Below are 23,737 nucleotides of genomic sequence, written 5' to 3' on the forward strand. Positions count from 1 at the left end.
ATACTAAAGCAGAATTAGATTGGCTGTTGTAAAATTACATTTACATATCAAAAAGAATCTTATTCATATTTTCCTTAGAGATGAACTTGTGTGTTGTTGAGTTAACGAGTGGCTGCAATTATGTGTCTATTAAAGTTAGTACGGAGAAAAAAATAAGACACTAGTTGTGAAATTGATTTTTTTTTTAATTATTACTTTATTCTGGGTCCATGCAATGCAAAGAAATTCTCTAAAAGCAAAGTCATAATATAAAATAAATAAAGCGGTTAATACAATAAATACTTGAAATATTAATAAGAGCCTTCTACAAAACAGGCTACAAGAAATCAACTTCTGAAGGGAAGCAGAGGAAAGATCTGTATATTATAGCACGTCTACAATAATGATCACCGGAACAAAACTGCCCCACATTGGTTTTCTGAGCATCTATAAGATACATAAAAGAGTCTAGTAAAGAGCCACGCGCGTCGCTTCAGCACTTATCACCAGGGCCTCCACATCTCCAGTAGGCCCAGCTGGGGGCCATGGGGTGGGGGGCTCTGGCTGGGATCAGCCACGTGGGCGGGGGGCCTTTTCCTCTGGAGATGTCTGGCGACAGACTCCCCCGACAAGGCTACGCTCGTCCCCTGGTCGGCATGTGGAAGGAAGTCCTGCTGGAGCTCGGACTGGGGGGGGCAGTGGTCCGCGGACCGGGGCAGAGACTTGAGCAGGTGGTTGAGGAGACGGGAGCCCAGCGTTTTGTCCATCCATTCGCAAGTGAGAAGCATGTTGTGCACCTCGTGCACGCACTGGATGTAGCCTGTGCTGTACTTCTGCTGAGCCTCCAGCCCTGACGTGACCTCTGCAGTGGGAGAGAGGCGGAGATGCGTCGTTACAGCGACCCCTGGTGGCCGCTGCCTTACAGGTTTAAAACTACTTTCTGAGGGCGCTAAGGCAGCGCAAATGTAACATGTTAAATGTATTATTACCGACAATTTCCCACGTTCATTTGAAGGTTTTTAAGTGCTGCCTGCAGCATCGATAACTTTTACAATGGTCGAGAGGAAAAGGGAGAAAAATCCCAAATATGAATTCTTACCACCGCGCTTGCTGCTCTGGATGTTCTGCAGATGCCTGACTGTCATCTCCAGGATATCTGCCTTCTCCAGCTTGGACTGCTGTTGAGAGACGGGTCCCGGTGAGAAGCGGGTTTCCAGGTGGGTGTGAAACACGTGCGTGCGTGCGTGCGTGCGTGGGTGCTGATACTCACGTCCAGCTGGAAAGCTCCGATCACGGCTTCCTTCAGCTGATCCAGACAGTTGTTGATCCTCTCCCGCCGCTTCCGCTCGATGAGTGGTTTCCTCATCTGTGACGGGACAATAATAACAACCGTAATAACGCAGCGAGGGGGGGGGCACGACGCGCGGAGGCTTGATCCAAAAGCAAAATTCGGTCTTTATGCATCCAGAACTAAAATACCTTCCTCTCCTCTTTAGCCCGGGAGTGTTTGCCGGAGCTGTGCTCCATGGATGAAGCAGTCATGTTTGGAACCGCTTGTCTGTGCGCTTCTGCGTCCTCTCCCCAGGATCCCAGCGCCTCTTTAGGGCCCTCGGCGCGGCGCGGCCCCCTTATTTATCAGCCGCAATTAGCATGTGAATGCTCCAACTCTTTGGTTGTGGGATTTTCCCACACACGGGTTCCGATCAGTCAAGACTGACAGGTCACTGCCTCCATTCAAGAACCCACAGCCCGGGCCCAGAAAGAAATCCGCAGGCGACAGATGTCCAGCCTGACACCGAGCTGCCCGCTCCACCCACCACTCCACCCGGGTTCCTCGGGCAATAATGCTGGGCAATAGAAGGAAAAACAAAAATACTCTTTAATTGGAGCAACAAGTTCCTGCTTGGGGTGGCATTTCACTCAACTTAAGTGGCAGATATTTTGAAAATACTGTCAAATGTGTTAAAAGGCAAAAATCTATCAAATCTATATGACAGAACTTGTCCGATAAGGAGGCCAAGGAGAAGTGGAGAGGATGGTGCATCTTGGTGTTTAACCTGAAGCTGTTTTCCCTCTTTGATTATTCACCCTGCTTTGATCAATGTCTGTTTTCTAATGTCCAACATCTGCTGTTAACTGTTGGTTAGCAGATGTCAGGTTGTACCCCCCCCCCCCCCCCCCCCCCACTTTGTGCCAGTTGAAGGCCCCAGTTTTAGAGCCACGCGACTGCCAGGCAGGCGAACGGCGGGTCGTGGGAACTGAAGCCGAACAAAGACCCCTATTCTGTCAGATCAGATCAGCATGAAAAACCTAATAACCTCCAGAGAGAGTGGACAGAGCGGCCAAGAGGAGGAGGGGGGGGGGGGGGGCTGGTTGGTAGCTGACCAGTGGATGACCAGCGCCAGGTGGACGGTCACAAAACATGTGTTTAAAAGCAGCCATGCACACGCACACTAGTTGTCTTTTGACCCAATGTTGCTAAGGCTTTATATTTACATTTCAATTGATTGTAGAAAAGCACTTATTTTGTTTCTCTTTGTTAAAATGGATGTAATTTAATTCCTCTTTCTTCCTGAGTTGCCCCTCAGACCGTAGGTGTGCCTGATTGAATAAGAATATGGCTGAGTCATTTGAATGGATAATATTAATACTATCGCAAAGACTTGTTTCTTTATATTCCTCTATTCGATAGTTCTGTCTCAACCCTTTCTCCTAAACTATATTAAACTGATGTTTCCCGTAAAACGACATTTTGTCATCGCGATAAACGACTCTGACGTCAGGGCGCAACAGCGACGCCACCTGGCCACCAGCCGCCACTGCAGCACGGGCATCATTCCTGTCGTGACTCGGGGCGGCCACAAGGGGGCGCGACCGACGCTGGTGCAGTGACAAGCTCCCCGCTGCTGGAGACACCGATCAGCAGTCCGGCTCGGAGAAAGAAGTAGGAACCAGGGGCCTCACAGCCAACTACTGTAAGTTACGAACAAGGGGAGGCACCGGCCAAGGATAAGGAACCTGTTTTGTTTCAAGGAGGACCCGATTCGCCTTGACAACTCGGGGGGAAACTGGTGAAAACGCACTTTACAAGGTATTCTCCTGAGTATAAAGACTTGCACGCATTGGGGGGGGTAAAGCTAATTTACTTCTGCACAGCGCGAAGGTTAGACTCGGTAACGCTCTGAACGGTTTCCCGAACTTTGTTCCTGCTTGCTGGTGTGAAGGAGCAGCTTTTGTGAAGCCAGCCTGCTCCCCGGGCCAGGCCCAGCTAACGCTCTGCTAACCTAGCTAGCTAGCTGCCATTCGTAACATTACGTGGCTTTTCGCCGTCATTGTGGTTACTTGTGCCCTCTATTGCTCGTATAAATGAAGCTTAAGCAGCTAGATACGTAGCGCGGGTGAGACCAAACGAGGACTCCGAGGTGTCGACAGGTTAAAGTGCACACATGCACTTTTAGAAACACGGTAGCAGCGGTGGGAAGCGTCGTTCGGGGGGCTGTGATTGAAGGCCACGTTAGTTCCTCGCCCTGGGGAAAAGCCCCAATCTGTCGCTGCCGCTCGACATTTGCGCCGTCGTGCGTGTGCTGCGCGCACTTGACGGGCAGGTGAGCCTTTTGCCAGCGTTGTACGAAGATGCGAGGCGCCCCCCCATCACAAAGCAGGCGTGATAGCAGAGGGGCGGTGCTCACTGTCAGCCTCATGCTCGGCCCCGGGGCCACGGCTCTGCAGCGGCTCCCACTCGCGTTACTCTGCATAGAACCTGCGAGTGATGGGAATTAAAGCGGCGGAGTAGCTTGTAGACACGGTCAAACAGGACGCGGGTGCATAAACACCCTGTAAGAAGTGGGGTTGGTGTCTGCAGGGAGGGGTCATCCACCCTCCTCCGACGCCTCTCCTGGTTTTTGAGTCATTATTTAATAGAAAGGTACCGTCTGAGTTCTCTGCTCGTGCCATATGTGTTTGCTCCCCACTTGCGTCACTGATTATGACGGGTTGTGCTGCCTGCTGGCTACTTTAACCAGCATTAGCCCAGCTGAAAGGAGGATTTGGCCACCTGGCGGAGTTTACTTGTGCGTGGGAGGACAGCAAAGGTGGCTTGTTGCTCGATGACCCCTGGGACAGCTTTTATTCCTCCCCTCCGTCACACATGACCCGTCCCCTGTGAGTGGCATCTGGCGCCTCCCACTGGGGGCCAGGTTCATATTCCTGGCCCCGACGCTGCGCTTCTAAATGTGGACCTGCAGCCAAGGCATTTGGGGAAGTGTGACCGCTCCGGGGGTTTGCCTTCAAAGTTGAGAGGATCCCGACAGGACAACAGGTTGGTTGTCAGCCTCTTGGACCCGTGACGCTCCGTATCAGGCGTGTGCGCTTCAGAGGAGCCGCGGGGTCATTTTGCTTTGAATGTGACACACGTTAAGGGTTAAAAGGGCTTGTTCCACACTGTAGTGACGTCATTACACTTGAGCAGCTCGTAGCTGTCGGGGAAACTTTGCCCTGTGGCGTGCAGGAGGTGCCTGGGTGGGCCGGGGACGTGCAGATAAGGGTCCTCGTTAGGTGAGGCGGAGAGGGGCGGCGGGGAGATACGGTCGCCACGTCTGTTCCGTGTGTAGCGCCTGGTCGCGCAAACTTGCTGCTCTTTAAAGCGGGTTCGTGAGCTGAGTGTGACCAATCAAACGGTTCCAGGAGGTCGCCCAGAGAATCCGGATTAAACGTCGCGTGTCTAATCATTTACAGAAGGTGATTCATAAAATTGCGCAACCTCCCGACGAGGCGTTCAAGGTCAGATCGGAGATGTATGTGACCTCAGCGGTGTCTTGATTCGACGCCGGACGCCGGCGCCACGCGGCTCATATTTCTACCTGTTGCATCCCAAAACCTCGCCGGTAATTTGACTTGATGAAACGAGAGTAGCGTCGCGTCGTGGCGCCGCTTCTTGTCCAGACTCGCGCGTTATCACTCGTGTTTGCACGACTGCGGCTCCTGAATCATTACGTCTCTGTCCATCCCACCCTCAAGGTGGACAGTCCGCTCCCTGGTTGCTCGTGGTAACGCTCCGCCATGCCTTTCCCCTTTGGCAAGTCCCACAAGTCGCCAGCGGACATCGTCAAGAACCTGAAGGACAGCATGACGGTGCTGGAGAAGCACGACATTTCGGACAAAAAAGCCGAGAAGGTAGGTTGAACGGGCCGACCTTCGTCGCCCGGGGGACGCGAGCGGAGAGGCCTCAAGTGGCGTGTGTGTGACTCAGGCCACGGAGGAGGTGTCGAAAAGCTTGGTGGCCATGAAGGAGATCCTGTACGGGACCAACGAGAAGGAGCCCCAGACGGAAGCTGTGGCCCAGCTGGCTCAGGAGCTCTACAACAGCGGCCTGCTCAGCACGCTGGTCGCTGACCTGCAGCTCATCGACTTCGAGGTGAGACCCCGATGGACCTTTGGGATGTCCCGGAGAACGTGCGTGTGTGTGTGTGTGTGTGTGATCGGTGCATTATCTGTCACCCCAAGGGAAAGAAAGACGTGGCTCAGATCTTCAACAACATCCTCAGGCGCCAGATCGGCACCAGGACGCCCACGGTGGAGTACCTGTGCACCCAGCAGAACATCCTCTTCATGCTCCTCAAAGGGTAAACGCTCGTTCTCGCTAACGTACCGCAGAGAGGACCGACTTGGTTTACAACTGTAGAAGCAGGAGGAGGTCCGAGAACAAGCCCGGTCATTGAAACTGGAGGTTTCTACTCGATTGTTGGAGTTAGTCTTTGAATCCGGTTCTGATTCCTGGTGCAGGAAGGTGGTGCTACCACAGCCGTGTGCGGGCAAACCACAGTTATGACAGGCGTTATCCCGACTTCCTGTGTTTCTCTCTCTCCGGAGATGAGCAGCAGCACGTGATTGTGTCGCGCCCGTGCACGGCGGTGTGCACGGCGCTGTGCTTCCTGCAGGTACGAGTCTGCGGAGATCGCCCTGAACTGCGGCATCATGCTGAGGGAGTGCATCCGGCACGAACCCCTGGCTAAAATCACGCTGTACTCCGAGCAGTTCTACGACTTCTTCAGATACGTGGAGATGTCGACGTTCGACATCGCCTCGGATGCATTCGCCACTTTTAAGGTGAGCGGAGTCACGTGACCGCGTGAGTGGCGATTCGGTCACGTGCGGATCAAATGGAGACATCAAAGCAGCGGCAGCTTAATCAGATCTTTGATGTTCTTCTTCATCTGTGTGCTCTGTTTTCAGGACCTTCTCACGAGACACAAACTACTGAGTGCCGAGTTTCTGGAGCAATTTTATGACAAGGTGAGTCCAGCAGGGGGCGCTAGAGACTGTGGTTTTATGCCTGAGGCCCGATGGACCTATTCTGAGGTGTGGGTTGGATGCACATGTTGGCAGTTTGTTCTTGCATCTGAAGAGTTAAACGAGGCAGCGATTGTGCGACTCCTCGCCCTCCACGATGGCGGTTTCAGTGCGTCCTGGGCGGCTGTCTGCTGGCTGCCAACGCGCTGTCGGTCTCAGAGAGAACGTCTCATTTTCCCGTCACCGTGTTTTGACACCAGACGTGAGGGAAACCATCACTTGACTCATCCCTTTCTTCTCTCTCCAGTTCTTCAGCGAGTACGAGAAGCTGCTGCACTCGGAAAACTACGTAACTAAACGACAGTCCCTCAAGGTAAGAACCCTGGCGTCTGTTTCCAGGGAGCTTTTTAACGACGGGATCTGTGACGGTGTCAACGATGGCGTCGCCTCGTTGCCCCGTCCTTGTTCCATCCTTGTTCGGATTAGCCGTCATTTTTCAAACATCTACAACCGCGTTTGTCCCTCAGCTACTCGGGGAGCTGCTGCTCGACAGGCACAACTTCACCATCATGACGAAATACATCAGCAAACCGGAGAATCTTAAATTAATGATGAACCTGCTCCGGGACAAGAGCCGCAACATCCAGTTTGAGGCCTTCCACGTGTTTAAGGTAGATGCCGAAGGTGACTGGTGCCCTGGCCACCGTGAGTCCTGCTCGCTTCAGTGCTGTGGTTCTGCTCCTCAGGTGTTTGTGGCCAACCCCAACAAGACTCAGCCCATCCTGGACATCCTCCTGAAGAACCAGGCCAAGCTCATCGAGTTCCTCAGCAAGTTCCAGAACGACAGGACAGAGGACGAACAGTTCAACGATGAAAAGACTTACCTGGTCAAACAGATCCGGGACCTCAAGCGGCCCGCCCCCCAGGAGGCCTGAGGGGCGCGTGGCGAGCGTTCGGGGGGGGGGGGGCGGAGCCATCGGGGCCGTGCGCCAGACACGGTCCGCCTGACGGACCCATCAGCAGCTGCTTTTTCTGGTTTCTGTCAAAAAAAAAAACATGGAAAAAAAAACCCCAAACCCCTCAGGGAATTGGGCAACTCCTCTGCTTCTTAGTAAACATTTAAATATGACCTTTTTTTTAAAACAACAACAACAACAACAACTCCTCCAACAGAAACAACAGAAAACAATAGATGCTGCTGCTTCCCTGCACATTGAGGCGTCGCTGTTGTGGTCGCAGAGCTAGCGGCAGAAAACCTCCCTTCAGAGTCCCTCCGGCTGAATCCTGAATCCTCGGCGCTCCGACCGAGCCGAGCGCCGGAGCGTTTGGGCGCCTGCCACCTCGGACACGACAGATCCAGGCCCGGCCCGGCCCGGCCCGGCCCGGCTCCAGCACCACAGACTCTGGGAAAATCTGAGGCCGCCTCGATGCCTTCATCCAGCATAAACCTTCACGCCGGCGAGCTGCGCGCGTCCTCGCCCTGCGGCGCTTGAACGCCCCGCCGGAGGACGGCGGGGGAGGGGGGAGCGATGGATTTGGTGAATCCCAAAAGTGGGGTCTCTATTGTTCTCTGAGACAGGGTGAACGTGTACATATGCCTTTTCTGTTGCTTTGTAGAGTTTGGTTTCACCTCGTCATAAATATATTGTATGTAGGTTAACGCCAGGTTTTCAGGTAATTGTACTCATTTCGTTCTAAACCATAAAAGAGACAAATGGCGTCGTTTCTGCATCTCAGTTCTCCTGCTGAAGTGGTTGCTGGTGGGTTTTCCTTGTACATAACGTAAAGGGGCCAGCTGAACGTTAGCTAACCTATAGGATATTAACAATTTGTACAGCGGAGGAATGTCATGGTTTACGCTCCTGGTCTGTTAAGCCTCCATCCACTGTATTTCTCTGGCTGCTGGAAACTGGCAGGGGTGAGGAGGTCAGGGGAGGAAGGGAGGGACCGGTTCAGGAATCATCCACGCTACGTCGCCCGCGCGCACTTTTCAATTCACCAAACCGGAGCGGAGGGTTTCCCCGCCTCTCGTTTTCTTTCACTTTAATCGCCATCGTATCATTTCTGGCTTTTGTGAGGGTTGATAATTCCAGTACAATTAAAGCATTGTGGGTGTGAGTGTTAACGGTGCTGAGCAAATCCTCCCCCACCACAAACTCCTTCATTCTGAGCGACAGATGTCAGCTGATGAGCCGTAGAGACACATTCAGACACTCTTTAGGTCATTAAACGTGCATGTTCCTGCACTGGCTGTGCATGATGCTGTACTACAGTTGTACTGGAATTGTTTCTTCAGACGAAAAACTCTTAGCTGTGAAGCTTTAATGCCAAATTCGACTCCTCTGAGCGTAGAGCGTGTGTGTGGGTGCTTTCAGATGTGTCAAAGGCCTGGGCCCTGCAATGGAAATAAAGATAAGAGAAAAAAACCTTTGCAATAAAATAAAGCTGTGGTCGTTTTTAACAACTCGCCTGTGTGACTGCTGTTTGTGCGCCGCGGTCGGTTGGAATGAGTTAAAAGTCACATTTAAATGGCCCCGACTGAGCAAACATGTTAAACAACAAGGAAGCGGGAAATGGCCGTCATTTTAGAACAATATGACAGTGAAATTAGGAACTCCAACTGTTCAAAGCGGGTCGTATTATGACATAAATGAGCGGACTGCTCCTTTAAGACCTGGTCGGTTTAAAAAAAACACTTCCGGCAAACGGAGACAAAAACAAGCGGCTCAGCTGTCGACGAGCGGAGGCTGTGAAGATAAAGGAGGTTATCTGCTGCACACGGACGGACCGACGGACGGACACCATGGTGAAGATCACCTTCCAGTCGGTCTCGGGACAGAAGGTCGAGAAGGACAACGACAAGAGCGAGGTCCTGATCCCGCACGCCGCGGTGAGTGATCCCCGGCCCGCTCCGGTGCGCTCCTGCCCGGCCGGCCTGCGCTCGGCCCGCGGGCCCGCCTGCCGGGGGGGGGGGGTCCTGGCGGGATCGGGCGTTGCAGATGGTCCGGAAACCGAGGGCTATTGCGCCCCAGATTCAGAATTAACAGTTAAATAAGCATAGAAAGCGACACGAATGAAGATTCCAGGGAAAACTGCGGGTCTCCGCTGTCTAACAAAATGGCAGATGTGCGCGTGCAGCGCACGAACTTCGCGGCGTCCCTGTCGGAACCTCTAGAGGACATTTGGCGTGAGAAGTCTAGCGGCGAGGACATGTTGTGAAAGAGCCTCTGTGCCTCCGCGGGGCCGCAGAACACAAAGAAGTGCGCGTTCACACATGCACAGTTGTCGCCTTGTCCTCGTCTACCCTGTCTCCAAACCCCCCCCCCCTTCCCCAGTGGCGTAGAGTGGCGAGCTTCCATGAAGTCTTCCCACAACTCTGACTTCCCAGTCAGCTGTAGTAGCGCTCTGCCAGGAGCGGCCCACGCGCGGATGGAGCGCGAGACCGGGGGAGTCTGGCGCGTTACTCGGCTCATCTCTGGCTGCTGCTCCCTCCAGACGTGGGTTCATTCAGGCCGCAGCAGAACCGGAACCGTCTGTCTGTCTCGGCAGCGATCGCGTATCAATGTTTGTTTTTCTTTTTCCCAGGATGAGGAGGAGCTGGTCCTGCCCCTGCGGCCCAGGAAGTCTCCTCTCAACGGCCTGTGCTGCCTGACCTTTGGCCTGGTTGTGTTCATGGCCAGTCTGGTCCTGGCCTCCATCTATGTGTACCGCTACTACTTCATACATCACGTAAGAACCATTCCAGGTTCAGTAGCGCTGCGTCAGGCTTTTGTCCCCTGGTTGAACGCGTGTGTGTGTGTGTGTGTGTGTGTGTGTGTGTGTGTAGAACCCCAGGGAGAACCTGTTCCACTGCAGTGTCCTCTACGAAGACTCTGCGTACGCGCCGCTGCGTGGGCCCGAACAGCTGGAGGAGAACATTGGCATCTACCTGGAGGACAACTACGAGAAGATCAGCGTGCCGGTGCCTCACTTCGGAGGCAGCGACCCAGCCGATATAATTCACGACTTCCACAGAGTGAGGAGACGCACAGGCGACCGCTGCGCCTCTGGAACGACCTTCTGACGTTAATGACCTTTGTCTTCAGGGACTGACCGCCTACCACGACATCGCTCTGGACAAATGCTACGTTACTGAGCTGAACACCACCGTGGTGATGCCTCCACGCAACCTCTGGGAGCTTCTCATCAACGTGAAGGTGACGTCGCTGAAACGGAAAATGCTAAATGCTAAATGAATGCTAATGCTAATGTTGCCTGGCGTGATGTCCTCCCTCGTGAGCCTGTTGTTTTGGAACCTTGCAGAAGGGAACATACTTGCCTCAGACCTACATCATCCACGAGGAGATGGTGGTGACTGGGAAAGTGCACAACATGCGTCAGCTGGGACCGTTCATCTACCGCCTGTGCCACGGGAAGGACACCTACCGCCTGAGCCGCCGCCTTTCCCACAGACGTGAGTGTGTTGTTACGTCGGGGCTTTGATCCTTTGATGGCTTCGGCTTGCGCTCAACAACTTCCTGTGTCTCGCCCCGTGTCCCTCCCAGGCGTCAGCAAGCGCCAGACCAAGGACTGCCACACCATCCGCCACTTCGAGAACACGTTCGTGGTGGAGACTTTGATCTGCGACGAGGCGTAGCCGCCCGCCCGCCCGCGTCCACGTCGCCACCCGGGACACTGTAGCTCCCCCTTGTGGTTCTGATCATGTCTGAGTTGCACTTTAATCGTAGTTTTTCATTTTTGTTGTCCGGAGTGATGCAGCACTAAGCTGCTTCCCTCACAGGATTTCCCTCGTAGCAGCATCTTTTAGCTGATATGACTTCTACTTTCCAGAGCCGCCCTCCTCCCCCCTCTTCCTCCTCCTCCCCCTCCTCCCCTATTCCCCCCTGTTCCTGTTCCTCCTCCTCTCCCTGTTCCTCCTCCCCCTCCTCTCCCTGTTCCTCCTCCCCCTCCTCTCCCTGTTCCTCCTCCTCTCCCTGTTCCTCCTCCTCTCCCTGTTCCTCCTCCTCTCCCTGTTCCTCCTCCCTCTCCTCTCCCTGTTCTTCCTCCTCCTCCCCTGTCCCCCCCCCCGTTCTTCCTCCTCCCCCTCCTCTCCCTGTTCTTCCTCCTCCTCCCCTGTCCCCCCCGTTCCTCCTCCTCCTCCTCCTCCTCCTCTGGGTTTTCTACAGTGGTTACTGTCACTGGAGGAGAAGATTGCCTCCATGTGTTGTCTAGGTGACTGTTTCCTTCCTCCCCCTCCTCTCCCTGTTCCTCCTCCCCCTCCTCTCCCTGTTCTTCCTCCTCCTCCCCTGTCCCCCCCGTTCCTCCTCCTCCTCCTCCTCCTCTGGGTTTTCTACAGTGGTTACTGTCACTGGAGGAGAAGATTGCCTCCATGTGTTGTCTAGGTGACTGTTCCCTTCCTCCCCCTGAGGGTGAACCGTCTCTTATTCTGGTTACCTCACATCCCCACCAGCTTACAGGCTTCCTTCCCTTCTCCATATTCATCTCATGAATTGGAAACGTCTGCTGGCTGGTTGTTTGATCCCGGCGTGTTTCTCCTTTTCCTCAACCTCCCGTGGAATTTTTCTTTTTTCAAGTGTTTTTCTTCTTGCACATTCTTCAACAATGCCTTTGTGGGTCCTTCTGAAAGAACGTCTTTGCTTCCCCTCCTGCACGTGTTATCTATAAAGGAACAGCATCACTCTTAGAATGTTTTGTAAAACGATGTTTAAAGCCTTAGTCCAAAATCTGAGCCTGGACTAAAGTTAACCGAAAGTCAGCATAATAGACTCGCTGTCTGTTCCACAAGGTTTGATCTGTATATTTTGTCTGCCATTGAAATGTTTCTGTGAATAAAGTCGTGGACATGATGAAGAATCGACTCCTTCCTGGCGTTTCTGTTTTCAGGCCTCGTGCAACAAACTATTCATGCAGGTGTGAGAACTTGAGCAGCATCTTCACAGCTTGTCCTCACACTCGAGCGAGTCCTCCGTGACACGAGCTCGTTCTGCTGCTGACCGATAATGGTGGGGATTTATGGGTAATAATGATGATTTATGGGTCATTAAACAGATAACAAGCTTCCGGTGTTCCACGACTCTGCTCAAACGTGGAGAACATTAACATTAATATCACGTCTTTTAGGGTCACCCGGGTCACTTCCCCGAGTTCATCCCCTCCCCCGGGAAGACAAACATCAAACCGGACTGAATTAAAGGTCAAAGGTCAACGGGATGTCAAAACTTGTGACGTACAGTCCCGAGGCCGCCCTAAGGGGGTCGGAGAGGCTTCTGCCAATCGCAGCACATCGTGATCCTGATGGACCGGAACGTGCGATCCGATCACCCCAAACACGGATCTCGTTACACACAGAAGCCGACGCTCAAACCTGCTGATCACCATAAAGCAGAGGTCACATGACAGCTCGGCCCTCTCCACAGACGATATAAGCCACGTCTGTGAGCATAGGCGCCACTTTTATCGCTCTCATAAGAGGATTTGAAATGATGACGAGCACTTTTTCACCAGTGCGAGCTCTGATGGTCTCGCTGCTCGTCAGTGTGGACGCTGGTGAGTTGCTAAATCTCCTTTTTTTTAAATTTTCTTATTCACTGCATGTGTCAGATTTGAGTTCCAAGACAAACAAGAAGCTGCTGGTGATGCAGAATCCTCTGGGAAAGCAGCGCTGAGAGTGTCTGCCAGCCATTGTCTCTCGTTCTTGACGGCAGGACGAAGCCTGCGGAGGATCCAGGAACGCGTGCGCGGCGCCCAGCTGCAGGACGCCAAGCAGCTGCTGACCAACGCCGGACGCCAGAGTTTCCAACACGTGACGCAGGGGAAGATTCACCAGCCGCTCGACCACTTCCACCCCCAGGACCGAAGAACCTTCCCTCAGGTGGAGGATGAATCTGAAACGGTCCCAGTCCGGCGAAAACATGGCGACCAAAGACGCAGCAGCGCGCTCCCAGTTAGCTCAGACGTTTATTTAGAGCATCAAGCAATGTTATTTCTGTGAAGCTTTATCCATCCCAGCAAAGCCTCGAAGGTCCTGCCTCCACACCCTAAACCTGAGAAATCCTCAGAATCCCCAACTCTGCACGCCACTGACAGACGAGTGTTCCACCCATCAGCTTCCTCCAGCCTTCGCTGTCAGTTCAGGCCGCCGCCCTCGCCGTGACCTCATCTGTCTCCTCTCTGTCTCACTTCCAGAGGTTCTTTGTGAACGAGGCTTTCTGCCGGGGTCCCGACGGCCCCGTGTTCCTCTACATCGGAGGAGAGGGGCCCATCTTTGAGTTTGACGTTCTGGCAGGTACAACTGAACCACCCGGTTGAACTACCACTAACTAATCAGGCTACTGAACTACTACTAACTAATCAGGCTACTGAACTACTACTAACTAATCAGGCAGGTTAGAAACTGTAAAAGGTGACTTGGTTTTTAGGTTTCTCGCCTTTATGTTGCCTGTAAAACAATGTTGAGGGTTAAAGATGATGAACATCTCTTAAGGTTCAGAACATCTTTAAATCCAGAGGTCAAATTCTCCGTCACTAATCGGTGTGTGTGAAAATGTTTGGCTTTTTTCTATCTCTTCCACCGGCTTTGACGACATTTTTACAGGTCACCATGTCGACATGGCCAGAGAACACGGAGCGCTGCTCTTGGCTCTGGAGCATCGTTTCTATGGTGACAGCATAAATCCCGATGGGCTCAAAACAGAAAACCTGGAGAACCTGAGCAGCAAGCAAGCGTTAGTGCTGCTTCCCCTGTGAGAGTGTGTGTGTGTGAGAGTGTGTGTGTGTGAGAGTGTGTGTGTGTGTGTGTGAGAGAGAGAGAGAGTGTGTGTGTGTGTCTGTGTGAGAGTGTGTGTGTGTGTGTGTGTGTGTGAGAGAGAGAGAGAGTGTGTGTGTGTCTGTGTGAGAGTGTGTGTGTGTGTGAGAGTGTGTGTGTGTGTGTGTGTGTGTGGGCTCTCACTTTATCTTCTACACACATATTTATCCCACTTTTTGATCTCGTTATCAAGTACATTCATAATTCAGGACATTTGTCACACATGTGGCCGCTCCTGAACTTATTTATTTATTATTTATCATACTTCTTTGTTTATTTAGACTTGCTGACTTGGTTGCTTTTCACCAACACATCAGCCAAAGCTTCAATCTGAGCCAGAGGAACACTTGGATCAGCTTCGGAGGCTCGTATTCTGGATCTCTGTCTGCCTGGTTCAGAGGGCAGGTGCCAGATGGGGCTAATAGTTCTGATAACTATTAAAATAGTCGTTCCAAACACATATTAAAAGTCCCATTATTTCCCTGCTGTTGCCCACGTTCTGCTCTGTGCTCCTGCAGTTTCCTCACCTGGTGTTTGGAGCTGTGGCATCATCAGCTCCCGTCAAGGCGACGCTGGACTTCTCTGCTTACAGTGATGTAATGTTGTTGTAATTTACACAAGCCCAAACTGGGATCTTAGGCCAGTACATGAGCATTTGTTTCAAAATGCACCGGTAAACTGTTAATCTGGTGATTTTCTTTGTTTCAGACTGTTGGTTTGAGTCTCGCTAATGAGGCGGTTGGAGGGTCAGCAAAGGTGTGAAGATGCCGTCTGAGCTGGTGGAGGAGGCAGTGAGTTGAATCTTATGTTCTTTTTCTAGTGTCTGGATGCTGTGAAGGAAGCGTTTGCTGCTGTGGAAGCAGCGCTGATGATGGGCAACGTCAGCCAGGTGGCCTCAGACTTCGGCTGCTGTCAGACCCCAAAGAACCTGGACGACCAGGTGAGGACTGTCAGACGGAGGTGTCAGTCTGTCTCCAGTGGGAACATAATCTCACCTTCATCTTAGATTGAGCTGATGCAGGAACTGGCTGGCATCTTCATGGGTGCTGTGCAGTACAATGAAGAAGGCGTGTTCATGTCCATCAGTGACCTCTGTGAGGTCATGACCTCTACGAACGGGACCTGTCAGAAGGCGGCGGATGCCTACAACCGCCTTGTTAAACTTGCACAGGTATTTTACACTCCCACTGATAAACTATCATCCCTAACAAATATACAGCTCGATCTTTATTTTATTATCGACCCTTTCCTCCTTGCACATGCTGGGAGAAACAAGTCATTTTGGCCTTCCCTGTTCCTACCGACCGCAGTTGTAGTTTATATTGTGACCACAAGATGTCGCTGTTGGCAAGTTATTGGGAAAGTTTGAATGAAATGAAAACCCAGTGTTGCTCTCATCAGCAGAATTGTGGGGACCAAATAATCCCTTATCTGATTGTGCAGGTCTACCGGTCCATCACCGAAGAACCATGTCTGGACGTCTCTCATGAGAAAACACTGAAGGATCTGATGGACACTTCCCCACACGCAGGCCGGCGCTCAGTGAGACAGTGGACCTACCAGACCTGCACCGAGTTTGGCTTCTGTACGATCCACAGCTCAGCAGACACACACTCTGCCACCCTCTTCGTCTCGTTTGACACTTGTCGTGTGCTTCCAGTCCAGACCTGTGAGGACACCACTTGTCCTTTCTCGGGAATGGTGACCCTGCAGTTCGAGACTGAAGTGTGTCCCACAGTCTTCGGCGTCTCCCGGCCTTCCTTGGCCCGACAGATTGCCTTTACCAACACCTACTACGGGGGGGACAGCCCGCGCACTCACAGGGTCCTCTACATCAACGGTGAGATCTTTTCTTCTTCCAAACAACGCATTAATCCCAGAGTTGAGGAATTTACACGTACAATATTAATAACAGGCGGAATTGATCCGTGGAAGGAGCTTTCAGTTACCCAGGACAGAAGTGGAGATCAGGTCGTTTTCATCGAGGACACTGCTCACTGTGCGGACATGAGGAGCCAAAGAGTCACAGACCGCAGTTCACTCCAGACAGCCAGAGCGGTACACTTCTCACACGCACGATCGTGCACCAAACTCCCGCTATAACAACACACCCCTGGTGGACAGCAGGCTCACAAGAAACCTGTTTAAATAAAATTGTATTGTTATGATTCGGCCACAAGGGAGAGGCGTCACGCACCTGAGAGCTCCAGGTTGGCCCGGATGTAAAAACATACACACTAGGTGTCTTTGAGACAGTAAATGTGACCATTTCCGGTAGAATATCTGAACAATTCAGTCCTTAACAGTGGGAACTCCTTCCACTATATCACCAGATTACTGCGGGGGTGGGGGAATCTGTTAACAATCTCACTACGGTATCTGCATCCCTGCAGGAGATCGAGAGACACGTGACCGAGTGGCTGAAGATGGCGTCTCAGGAGAGAAGGAAGGGACAGAAGTGAGAAGATCGCCGAGAGATCGACCAGGTCTTTCTGGTCTTCTCTGACTAAATTTGCCAGGTCGCTATACGTTACACGGAGTTTATAATTAAGAGCCTACTTACAGAAATAATTTCAAGATACTGATTTAATTATCATTTTATTTTGCAGAATAGCCCATAACAAGAAGTGACGTTTCCATTAGTCTTTAACATTTTATTCAAACATTGAATATATATATTTAAATATTTTATCTTAACATTTAATACCGACTTATCTCAACTGTCCATTTCATTATGATTTGATATGAGCACATGATGATCGAATGAGATTTTAGGTATTTCTTACCATTCATAATCATATTTAGATGATTCTTTATTCACTCTTTTATAATTTGTGTCTTTTTTCTTTTTTGCGTGAACGTCACTTGTCATGCGCCCGTATTGCCGCTAGGGTGCGACATTGCCATTGCAGTCACATTCTTTGTTCCTTTGAAACGCTCAATAAATGTTCAGAAACAGTAAATTAGGCGCAGATGTCGCGAGATGGATGTGATGCGACAGTGTCTGTGGATGCAATCTTATAAAAGTGACAGAAATGGTGAGGAGATGGAGAGTGTTTGTGTGAGGAAGGTGTGGAAGCAGCAGTTGTCCTGAGGCCATCTGTGTGCGTGTGTGTGTGTGTGTGTGTGTGTGTGTGTGTGTGTGTGTGTGTGTGTGTGTGTGTGTGTGTCACCCTCTCCATAGGGGGTCAAAAGTGGGAGGTCATGACCTTTCTGACCCCTGTGGGAGTAGAGATCATCAATCAACTGGGGGCTGGACAGATCAGCAGGACACACACACACACAAACACACACACACACACACACACACAGATACTGTAACACTCTTGCATAAGTTCAAATAAGAAACAAATGAAATGCACCAAAATCCTAACGTACAGTAAAAGTATAACGTACAGCTGTGGGACATTTCCGTCCCAGCTATCAGCTGCGAGTGTGTTCTCTTTGATAACACACATTGTTATTCATGGGGGGCTCAGATGTTATCATGTACCTCCACACAAAGGTAAAAAGAATCCAAGTAATCAAGGACTGTTTAAACTCAGCCTGGTGTTGGAAATCATTGTGTTTAACTGCAGCGCCCCCCCCCCCCCGCCCCCCCCCATGAGCTGGTTCAGACTCCACACAGCCAGAGTTGGAGTCTGGATCAAAGTATGTGATATGTTTTCGACTCTGTGACCTGTTGTGGAGACGCCGTGCGTGTGATTGTGAGGAAACGTCATGGGCTGTAATGAAGTGTTATGGGTGAAGGTGGGGGCTTGGGGCTTACCCCCCCTAACATCTCATCTCTTACCCCCCCTAACATCTCATCTCTGGGGCAAACCACACACCCCACAGGCCACTATCAGGGCCATCAGCCAGCACTTGCTGAGCATCGGGGCATGCTTTTTCTCTCTCCTCCATCCCCCTCCTTTACCAGCACCACTACCTCCCCCCCCCCCCCCCCTCCCCCCCCTCCCCCCGGCCTGTCGTGTTGATCAATGAGGAAGTTCTTGGGCCTCAACTATTAATCAGAGCCTATCGGCTATCTGTCCGCAGAGCCAACCAATCACGGCCCTCCGACAGCTGGTTCATGAAAAATGTGGCCGGTGTGGATGGATGAGGGGGTGGGAGGAGGTGTAGGTGGGAGCAGAGGAGGAGCACTATCTGATCGGAGCCAGGTCACAGCTGCACACCAGCACTTTATGCACTTACATTTGATTCCTGACATAATGATGACCGCCACACGAGCGCGCGTGAGTGCACAAGTTTGAATACGTAAACAGAAGCCTTCGCCGCCACATTTCCCCCCCGTTTCTCTGCAGCTGGAAGCACAAACTGAGGTGTTTTTTTTGTTTGAGGTTTGCAGAGAGGCTGTTGTCCTCACGCCTCACACATTCATTAGCACGCCGCCATCCCTCTTCTGCATAATCGCCGCGCTTAAACTCATCCATTCACATCTTATTGCCATGATTAGATTACATCTGATGCCATTACGCTGCTCCCATCCTTCTCTTCACTCCTCGCTCCCTTCATCATGGATTTCTTGGAGATCTTATTAGTGTGCGACGCAGACCAGGTCTCCCGTTTTGGATTTATGAAATCTCAGACTTCTTCTCCTTTAATCTGGCCCCCTCCTCCTTTTCTCCCTTCCTTGCATCTGTCCATCTATCATTCCCAGGGTTGACTTGGGCGGAAGAGTATTAATCCTTCCCTCCCATCCTTCACTGCTATGGACAGATGAGGAGGTGGAACGAGGGAGGGGATGGGGGTCGGGGACCCTGGCGTTGGTTTTCATAATGTTTCTGCAGTATTTTGGAGGCACGGATGGAGAAATATTAGTGGTTATATATGCAGATTTATTAGACAATAGGTCAGTGGGCTCTATCTCCGCCAGGTATTCGGGCGTGATGGATGGAGGTGTGTGAGCAGACTGCAGGATGTGGGATAAACAGCTTCCAGAGGGAGTTACTCGTGTGCCCCACAAAAAGGGTTCAACCGAGGCTCCGATCCTACTTGTTGACACCAAATCAGCTGTATCAAACTTTCCGAAGCCCTGCTGGGACAATAAGAGCGTTGGCCTGTGTGGGCGGGGCTTAAATGAATCACACACACACACACACACTGAAGAAGCTGCTGTGTGGAGGCTCTCTGGCCATATCACCAGGATTTATTCATAAAGTAAGAACAAGGAAAGATCCAGCTTGGTGCTGTAATGTGTTAAGTGCTTTATGAACGCTTGGTGCTGCCCTTAAAGTGCAATCTTGTCCAAAGTGAGGCAGCAGTCTGACAGCAAACACGTTGGTTTGGTCAGCAAATGTGCACGCCTGCATGTGCAAGTTATCAGCCAATGATCTAATCATGGACTAAGATTAAACCAGCGGCTAATTGGTTTGGCTTCAGAGGTTAGATACACACCAACCGGGCATGTGACGGCCACCACCCAAACAAGTAAATGCATTAGAACCAACGGAAAAGACAAACATGCAGCGGCTAATGACAGACATTGACGTCCCCTGATGGACGACCGACGAGGGACACAACAGTCCGATCTGGCCCAGTGACTCCAAATGAGGTCACACGGCTGATTGACGGTGTCCCTCCTGCACGAGCCGAGGTCATGAGCTGGGCAGTAGAACCGCTGGATCCCCTGGAACAGGATCCCCCTGGAACAGGATCCCCCTGGACAGACTAACAGTTGCTAAAAGTTTTAGACTAGCAGATGAATTTTTGGAGCCCCACAACAACAGACAATGGCGAGATTAGCGCTCATTTAGCTGCAGGGGAGGTCCATTAATCCACTTAGAGAAAGTTGTACCCACGACAGCTGAGTTGTAGCAGCCGAAACACAATCGTCTCTCCAGTTGAGTCACATTTGAGCCGTCCTGTCGGGCCGGGGGAACACAGCAACCGGGCCCGTGTTTGTTTACCCTCGTCCTGTAATGAAATATGCTCAGCCGCGTTAGTGACCACCCATCATATCGACGGCACGTCAGAAACACTCCTGCACCTTCACGGGATCCATTAAGCTGAGGGAAATCAGGTGAAGTGATCAGGACGTGTAATGAAATCAGCCCCAAATGAGGAAAAACAAATTCAGGCTGGAGAAATAAACCTTTGACCAGCAGTCAGGAGTAAAGCCCACTCTCCTCCGCACCCCCACCCCCCCCAAGCCCTTGCAGTGACAGGTAGATTAAAGGGCGTGATAGATGCCCCTCTTCGAGTCTCCCTCTTCTCAACTCCCCCACCCCTCTTTCCCTCCCCTCCATCTATCATGGCGGCTGGTGTAATTGCGGCTGCGTGAGGCTGGCAGAGGGAGCCTCCATCCATCTCCTTAACAACAAACAGTCAGGAGGACGGATGGCGCTGCACTCCCAAGTTAATCTCCATCTATAAAGGATGGGTGTGGTGGTGTTGGGGGGGGGGGGCAGAGAGGAGGGAGAAAATAACCAAATGGAGAATTGTTGTGTTAGTTTTCAATAAGCAAAAAGAGATAAAGATGAGAAGGGCAGAAGGATGGAGAGGGAGTGAGACACGTCTAAAAAAGGGGGGAGCGGAGGGGAAATGAAGGCGGAAACTGGGGGGAAAGTTTGCAAACATGATAAGAGAAGATTGGGGAGGATTTCTGAGAGGACCTTCTGGAAGACAGGAGGAAAGATGGAAGGAGAGATGAAGGAAAGGGGGTGGGGTGGGGACCAAAAATGTATGCCTGTGTGACCAGACGACCCAGAAACTAGAGAGGCACGAGCTCATAAAAATGCACTCTGCGTCCCCCCAACTGCCCCATACTTTTACCCCGCTCCGTGTCCTTCCCCTCGTCTTCTTCCCTCCCTCCTTCCCCTCAGACACGGACGCCGGCAGCTCTCTGATGTCTGAGCGCTGGCGTTCCGATGCCAGAGGTCACGGCAGCCATATTTTGTTAATGGCAGAGTCACCGGTGTCAACAAGGCTGGGCGGCAGGAAGATGGGGGCAACTAGCTTAAACTTTTGCTCTTCCAGTAACGCAGTACATTTACTTTACAGTACATTTACTTAAACTTTGGGAGTGGAAGTTTTATTAGTGATAAAACGATATTACCATTGTACTGAGAGGTTGAGTTTATCGTTTAGATTAGGGCCTTTTTTGTTACATCACTGCAGTTCTTGCAGCTTGATTATGAGCCCAAGTTCCTTCGTTTCATTTCTTTCATGCAATTCAGCTGCTCCCAAAGTCCATATTTTTCCATCTGTTTTGGGTGTTTAATGTCTTTAAACCGGCGGCATCCTATGCTCAGATGGGGGGGAGGGGGTGTCGACCCTGACCTCAGCTGACACACAGCCACAAATATGCATGCAGGAAAACGCCGCTGTATCTGCTGACACCAGGGCGAGCGCTCACTCCCCGACGGGCCTTGGTGGCTGCGGAGCGGCGAGCGCTTGAGCCTTGACAGCCGGTGACAAATAACTGCAGCAGCCTTGACGTGCAGGGCGGCCTCACGGCGGGCGGACTGACGCCTGTTCTGCAGGGGTTTAGTGCACAAAATCCCAGGAAGATGAGTTTAAAAGCCACATTTTGGCAATAGGTTCCTTTTTTGAGAACTGTTAATTTAAAAAAACATGTTGATATTTAGTCCAATTGTGTGTGGATCATTAAAAAAAACTCAGGTTTATCAAATCTTGTAAGTCATTTTCTCATTTCAGTGATGCTGAGAGTCCATTATCAATCATCCGAACACACTTATTGAAGCCTTGCGAAGATGGCGCGGTATAAAAAAGTCCTCTTGACATCAATCATAGTTACCGAGCAGGAGACTCACCCAGTTTTTTAGCTGAGCTCAACAGAAGCGGCGAATCACATCAGTTATTTGGGGTCTCCTGGAACACGAAGTTCCATTGTCATTTAATTCCATTTTCCTTAACATCTGTGTTTGACAGCATCCCTTTTCACACAGCTTTAATAACATATGCTGGCTGGGTGTTGGCCCACAGCCACAAGGAGATGTGATAAAACTGACAGATCCTTTGGTGTTTGTGATGTAAATGAGTGTAATCTACACGTTTAGATAATGGCCTGTTAGATAAATGTTACAGAGATTTAAGATTTATGGCCCGAGCTGAAGGGACCCGACACCCTGAAATGTGCTCATTCCCATTCGAGAGGATTTGAGGTTTGTCCGCGGAGGGACGAGCAAATGTCCTCAGATGATGCACACTTGTGCGTTAATCCTCTTCAATCGGCCTGTTAACAAAGTGAAAACATGCCCCGGCTCTGCTCCCTTCGAGGCTCTGCCCCGTGGCCCTGTGGTGAGGGGGTCGAGCTCTGTGATCACCCCTGTCGGACACCAGCGCTCCGCGGAGTTAAAAGAGCCGCGGATGGATGCGCGCTTCGGGGCCTTCACTCACAGGCGACCCCACGTTCACACAGCACGCCGCCCGCGGAGACCCCTGCCCCGGCCCGCTGCGCCCCTGCAAGCCGCTGCTGATTGAAGTGCAGCCGCCTGTTGGTGCTGCGCAGCGGGACCCGGGAAAGGGGAGCGTCCAGAATAATTATTATGTTACTTCGGTGTCATTTACAACACAAGACCAGGGGGGAGTTAAATATTCCACCAACGTGTGAAAAGGGGCTTTAAAGCCCTTCCATCGAGTTAAAATAAAACGTTCTCACAGTGATGGTTTTGTTGTCTTACTTGGCCGAAGCGGAACATTTGCGCAGCGTCCACAGGCGGATCGCATTGGAAGCGGGCGCGCGCAATAAAACACTTTGGAAGCTATTAGCAGCAGTCAATTCTCCTTATATTTATTTATGGCACGATGTGGAGATTGTTCGGCGGCTATTGGTCCTACAATTAGTCCCAAACACATAAAAAGCTCCTATATTGGTGCTGCTCGGTGTGCGCTTGTTCTCAGCTCAAAAACATGGACGGATTACGAAATGTTGGAATAAATGGTTATTCTAAAAGTTCTTTGGAAGCTAGATTTCTTTTATCGTAGAAGTTTTCAAATCTCGGAGCAAGTTGCACGACATTAAGGAACTTTAATGCTGATTTATATGTATGTATATTCATGGGTTTAATGTAGTGCAATTAATGTATATTATTAATTAAAAGATGCAATCAAGTTTATTTAAAAATATCATATCATATTAAAATTCACTTTAAACGGTTGGACAATTCATATTTCACCCGATGTGAATGACATATTTTAAAAGAAGCAATAAGTGCAGATATAATTGTGCATGAACTTTATGCTAAAAAGTTAAAATAAACATCTGCCATATTTAAGTTTGACTCAAAAAGAATGCTTTATTGTAATTTGCTATTGATGCATATAAAAAGTTGTGGGGAAAAAAACTTAATTTAATTTTATGAGCTTTTATCTCGTTTACTTTGCGTAACTGCGTGCAAAGTTAGCTATTAAACTAATTAAACTAATTCTTAAAAGTGTATATTTATGTTTATATATTTATGTTTGTCCCTGAGTGACGGACATGAAGAAAAGAACAAGTAGATCCAATTCGTGGGTGACAGCAGCGGTTCCGACAGCAGCCTGAAGCTGAATGAGCAGGAGGAGAGGAAGAGAGGCGAGGGGGAAGAGGAGGAGGAGATGAGGGAGGGAGGGAAGGAGGGAGGGAGGGAAGGAGATGGGGGGCAAAGAGACCCCGTCGCGTTTTGACCCTCCGAAACCTCCTCACACAGCGCGCTCCGCCAC

The 23,737-nt window shown here is 50.9% G+C and overlaps 4 protein-coding genes and 1 long non-coding RNA gene across 7 annotated transcripts; 4 read left to right on the forward strand and 1 right to left on the reverse strand.

The window, feature by feature from the left end:
- Positions 1-286: 286 nt before the first annotated feature.
- On the reverse strand, positions 287-1,826 carry her8.2 (hairy-related 8.2). Of its 2 annotated transcripts, none has more exons than XM_029844496.1 (4): positions 1,459-1,826; positions 1,250-1,345; positions 1,079-1,154; positions 287-841 (listed from the first exon to the last, which is right to left on the reverse strand). In XM_029844496.1, exons 1-4 carry the CDS (start codon positions 1,519-1,521, stop codon positions 483-485), a joined length of 594 nt encoding a protein of 197 aa, XP_029700356.1. In that variant the 5' UTR covers positions 1,522-1,826; the 3' UTR covers positions 287-482. The 2 variants fall into 2 exon arrangements, with proteins under 2 accessions (XP_029700356.1, XP_003968818.1); XM_003968769.2 differs by having other exon boundaries at positions 1,079-1,157; positions 1,459-1,820.
- Positions 1,827-2,847: 1,021 nt separating this feature from the next.
- On the forward strand, positions 2,848-8,731 carry cab39 (calcium binding protein 39). Of its 2 annotated transcripts, XM_011608755.2 has the most exons (10): positions 2,856-2,923; positions 3,013-3,070; positions 4,996-5,151; positions 5,228-5,392; positions 5,482-5,600; positions 5,916-6,084; positions 6,211-6,270; positions 6,575-6,640; positions 6,795-6,938; positions 7,014-8,731. In XM_011608755.2, exons 3-10 carry the CDS (start codon positions 5,038-5,040, stop codon positions 7,200-7,202), a joined length of 1,026 nt encoding a protein of 341 aa, XP_011607057.1. In that variant the 5' UTR covers positions 2,856-2,923; positions 3,013-3,070; positions 4,996-5,037; the 3' UTR covers positions 7,203-8,731. The 2 variants fall into 2 exon arrangements, with proteins under 2 accessions (XP_003968791.1, XP_011607057.1); XM_003968742.3 differs by having other exon boundaries at positions 2,848-3,070.
- Positions 8,732-8,954: 223 nt separating this feature from the next.
- itm2ca (integral membrane protein 2Ca) lies at positions 8,955-11,205 on the forward strand. The gene is made up of 6 exons (XM_003968768.3): positions 8,955-9,157; positions 9,853-9,996; positions 10,094-10,282; positions 10,353-10,463; positions 10,570-10,720; positions 10,812-11,205. Exons 1-6 carry the CDS (start codon positions 9,071-9,073, stop codon positions 10,901-10,903), a joined length of 774 nt encoding a protein of 257 aa, XP_003968817.1. The 5' UTR covers positions 8,955-9,070; the 3' UTR covers positions 10,904-11,205.
- A 106-nt stretch (positions 11,206-11,311) lies between these two features.
- Positions 11,312-12,120, forward strand: LOC115251601 (uncharacterized). Its single transcript, XR_003890144.1, has 2 exons — positions 11,312-11,478; positions 11,649-12,120. It is a non-coding gene; the product is annotated as an uncharacterized lncRNA (long non-coding RNA).
- Positions 12,121-12,360: 240 nt separating this feature from the next.
- On the forward strand, positions 12,361-16,682 carry prss16 (serine protease 16). The gene is made up of 13 exons (XM_003968767.2): positions 12,361-12,813; positions 12,972-13,138; positions 13,453-13,552; positions 13,862-13,991; positions 14,353-14,476; positions 14,590-14,667; positions 14,780-14,827; positions 14,892-15,011; positions 15,078-15,242; positions 15,515-15,656; positions 15,732-15,911; positions 15,987-16,129; positions 16,465-16,682. Exons 1-13 carry the CDS (start codon positions 12,747-12,749, stop codon positions 16,531-16,533), a joined length of 1,533 nt encoding a protein of 510 aa, XP_003968816.2. The 5' UTR covers positions 12,361-12,746; the 3' UTR covers positions 16,534-16,682.
- The last annotated feature ends 7,055 nt before the right edge of the window (positions 16,683-23,737 follow it).

Source organism: Takifugu rubripes, chromosome 11 (assembly GCF_901000725.2).
Source record: "Takifugu rubripes chromosome 11, fTakRub1.2, whole genome shotgun sequence".
Taxonomy (NCBI): domain Eukaryota; kingdom Metazoa; phylum Chordata; class Actinopteri; order Tetraodontiformes; family Tetraodontidae; genus Takifugu; species Takifugu rubripes.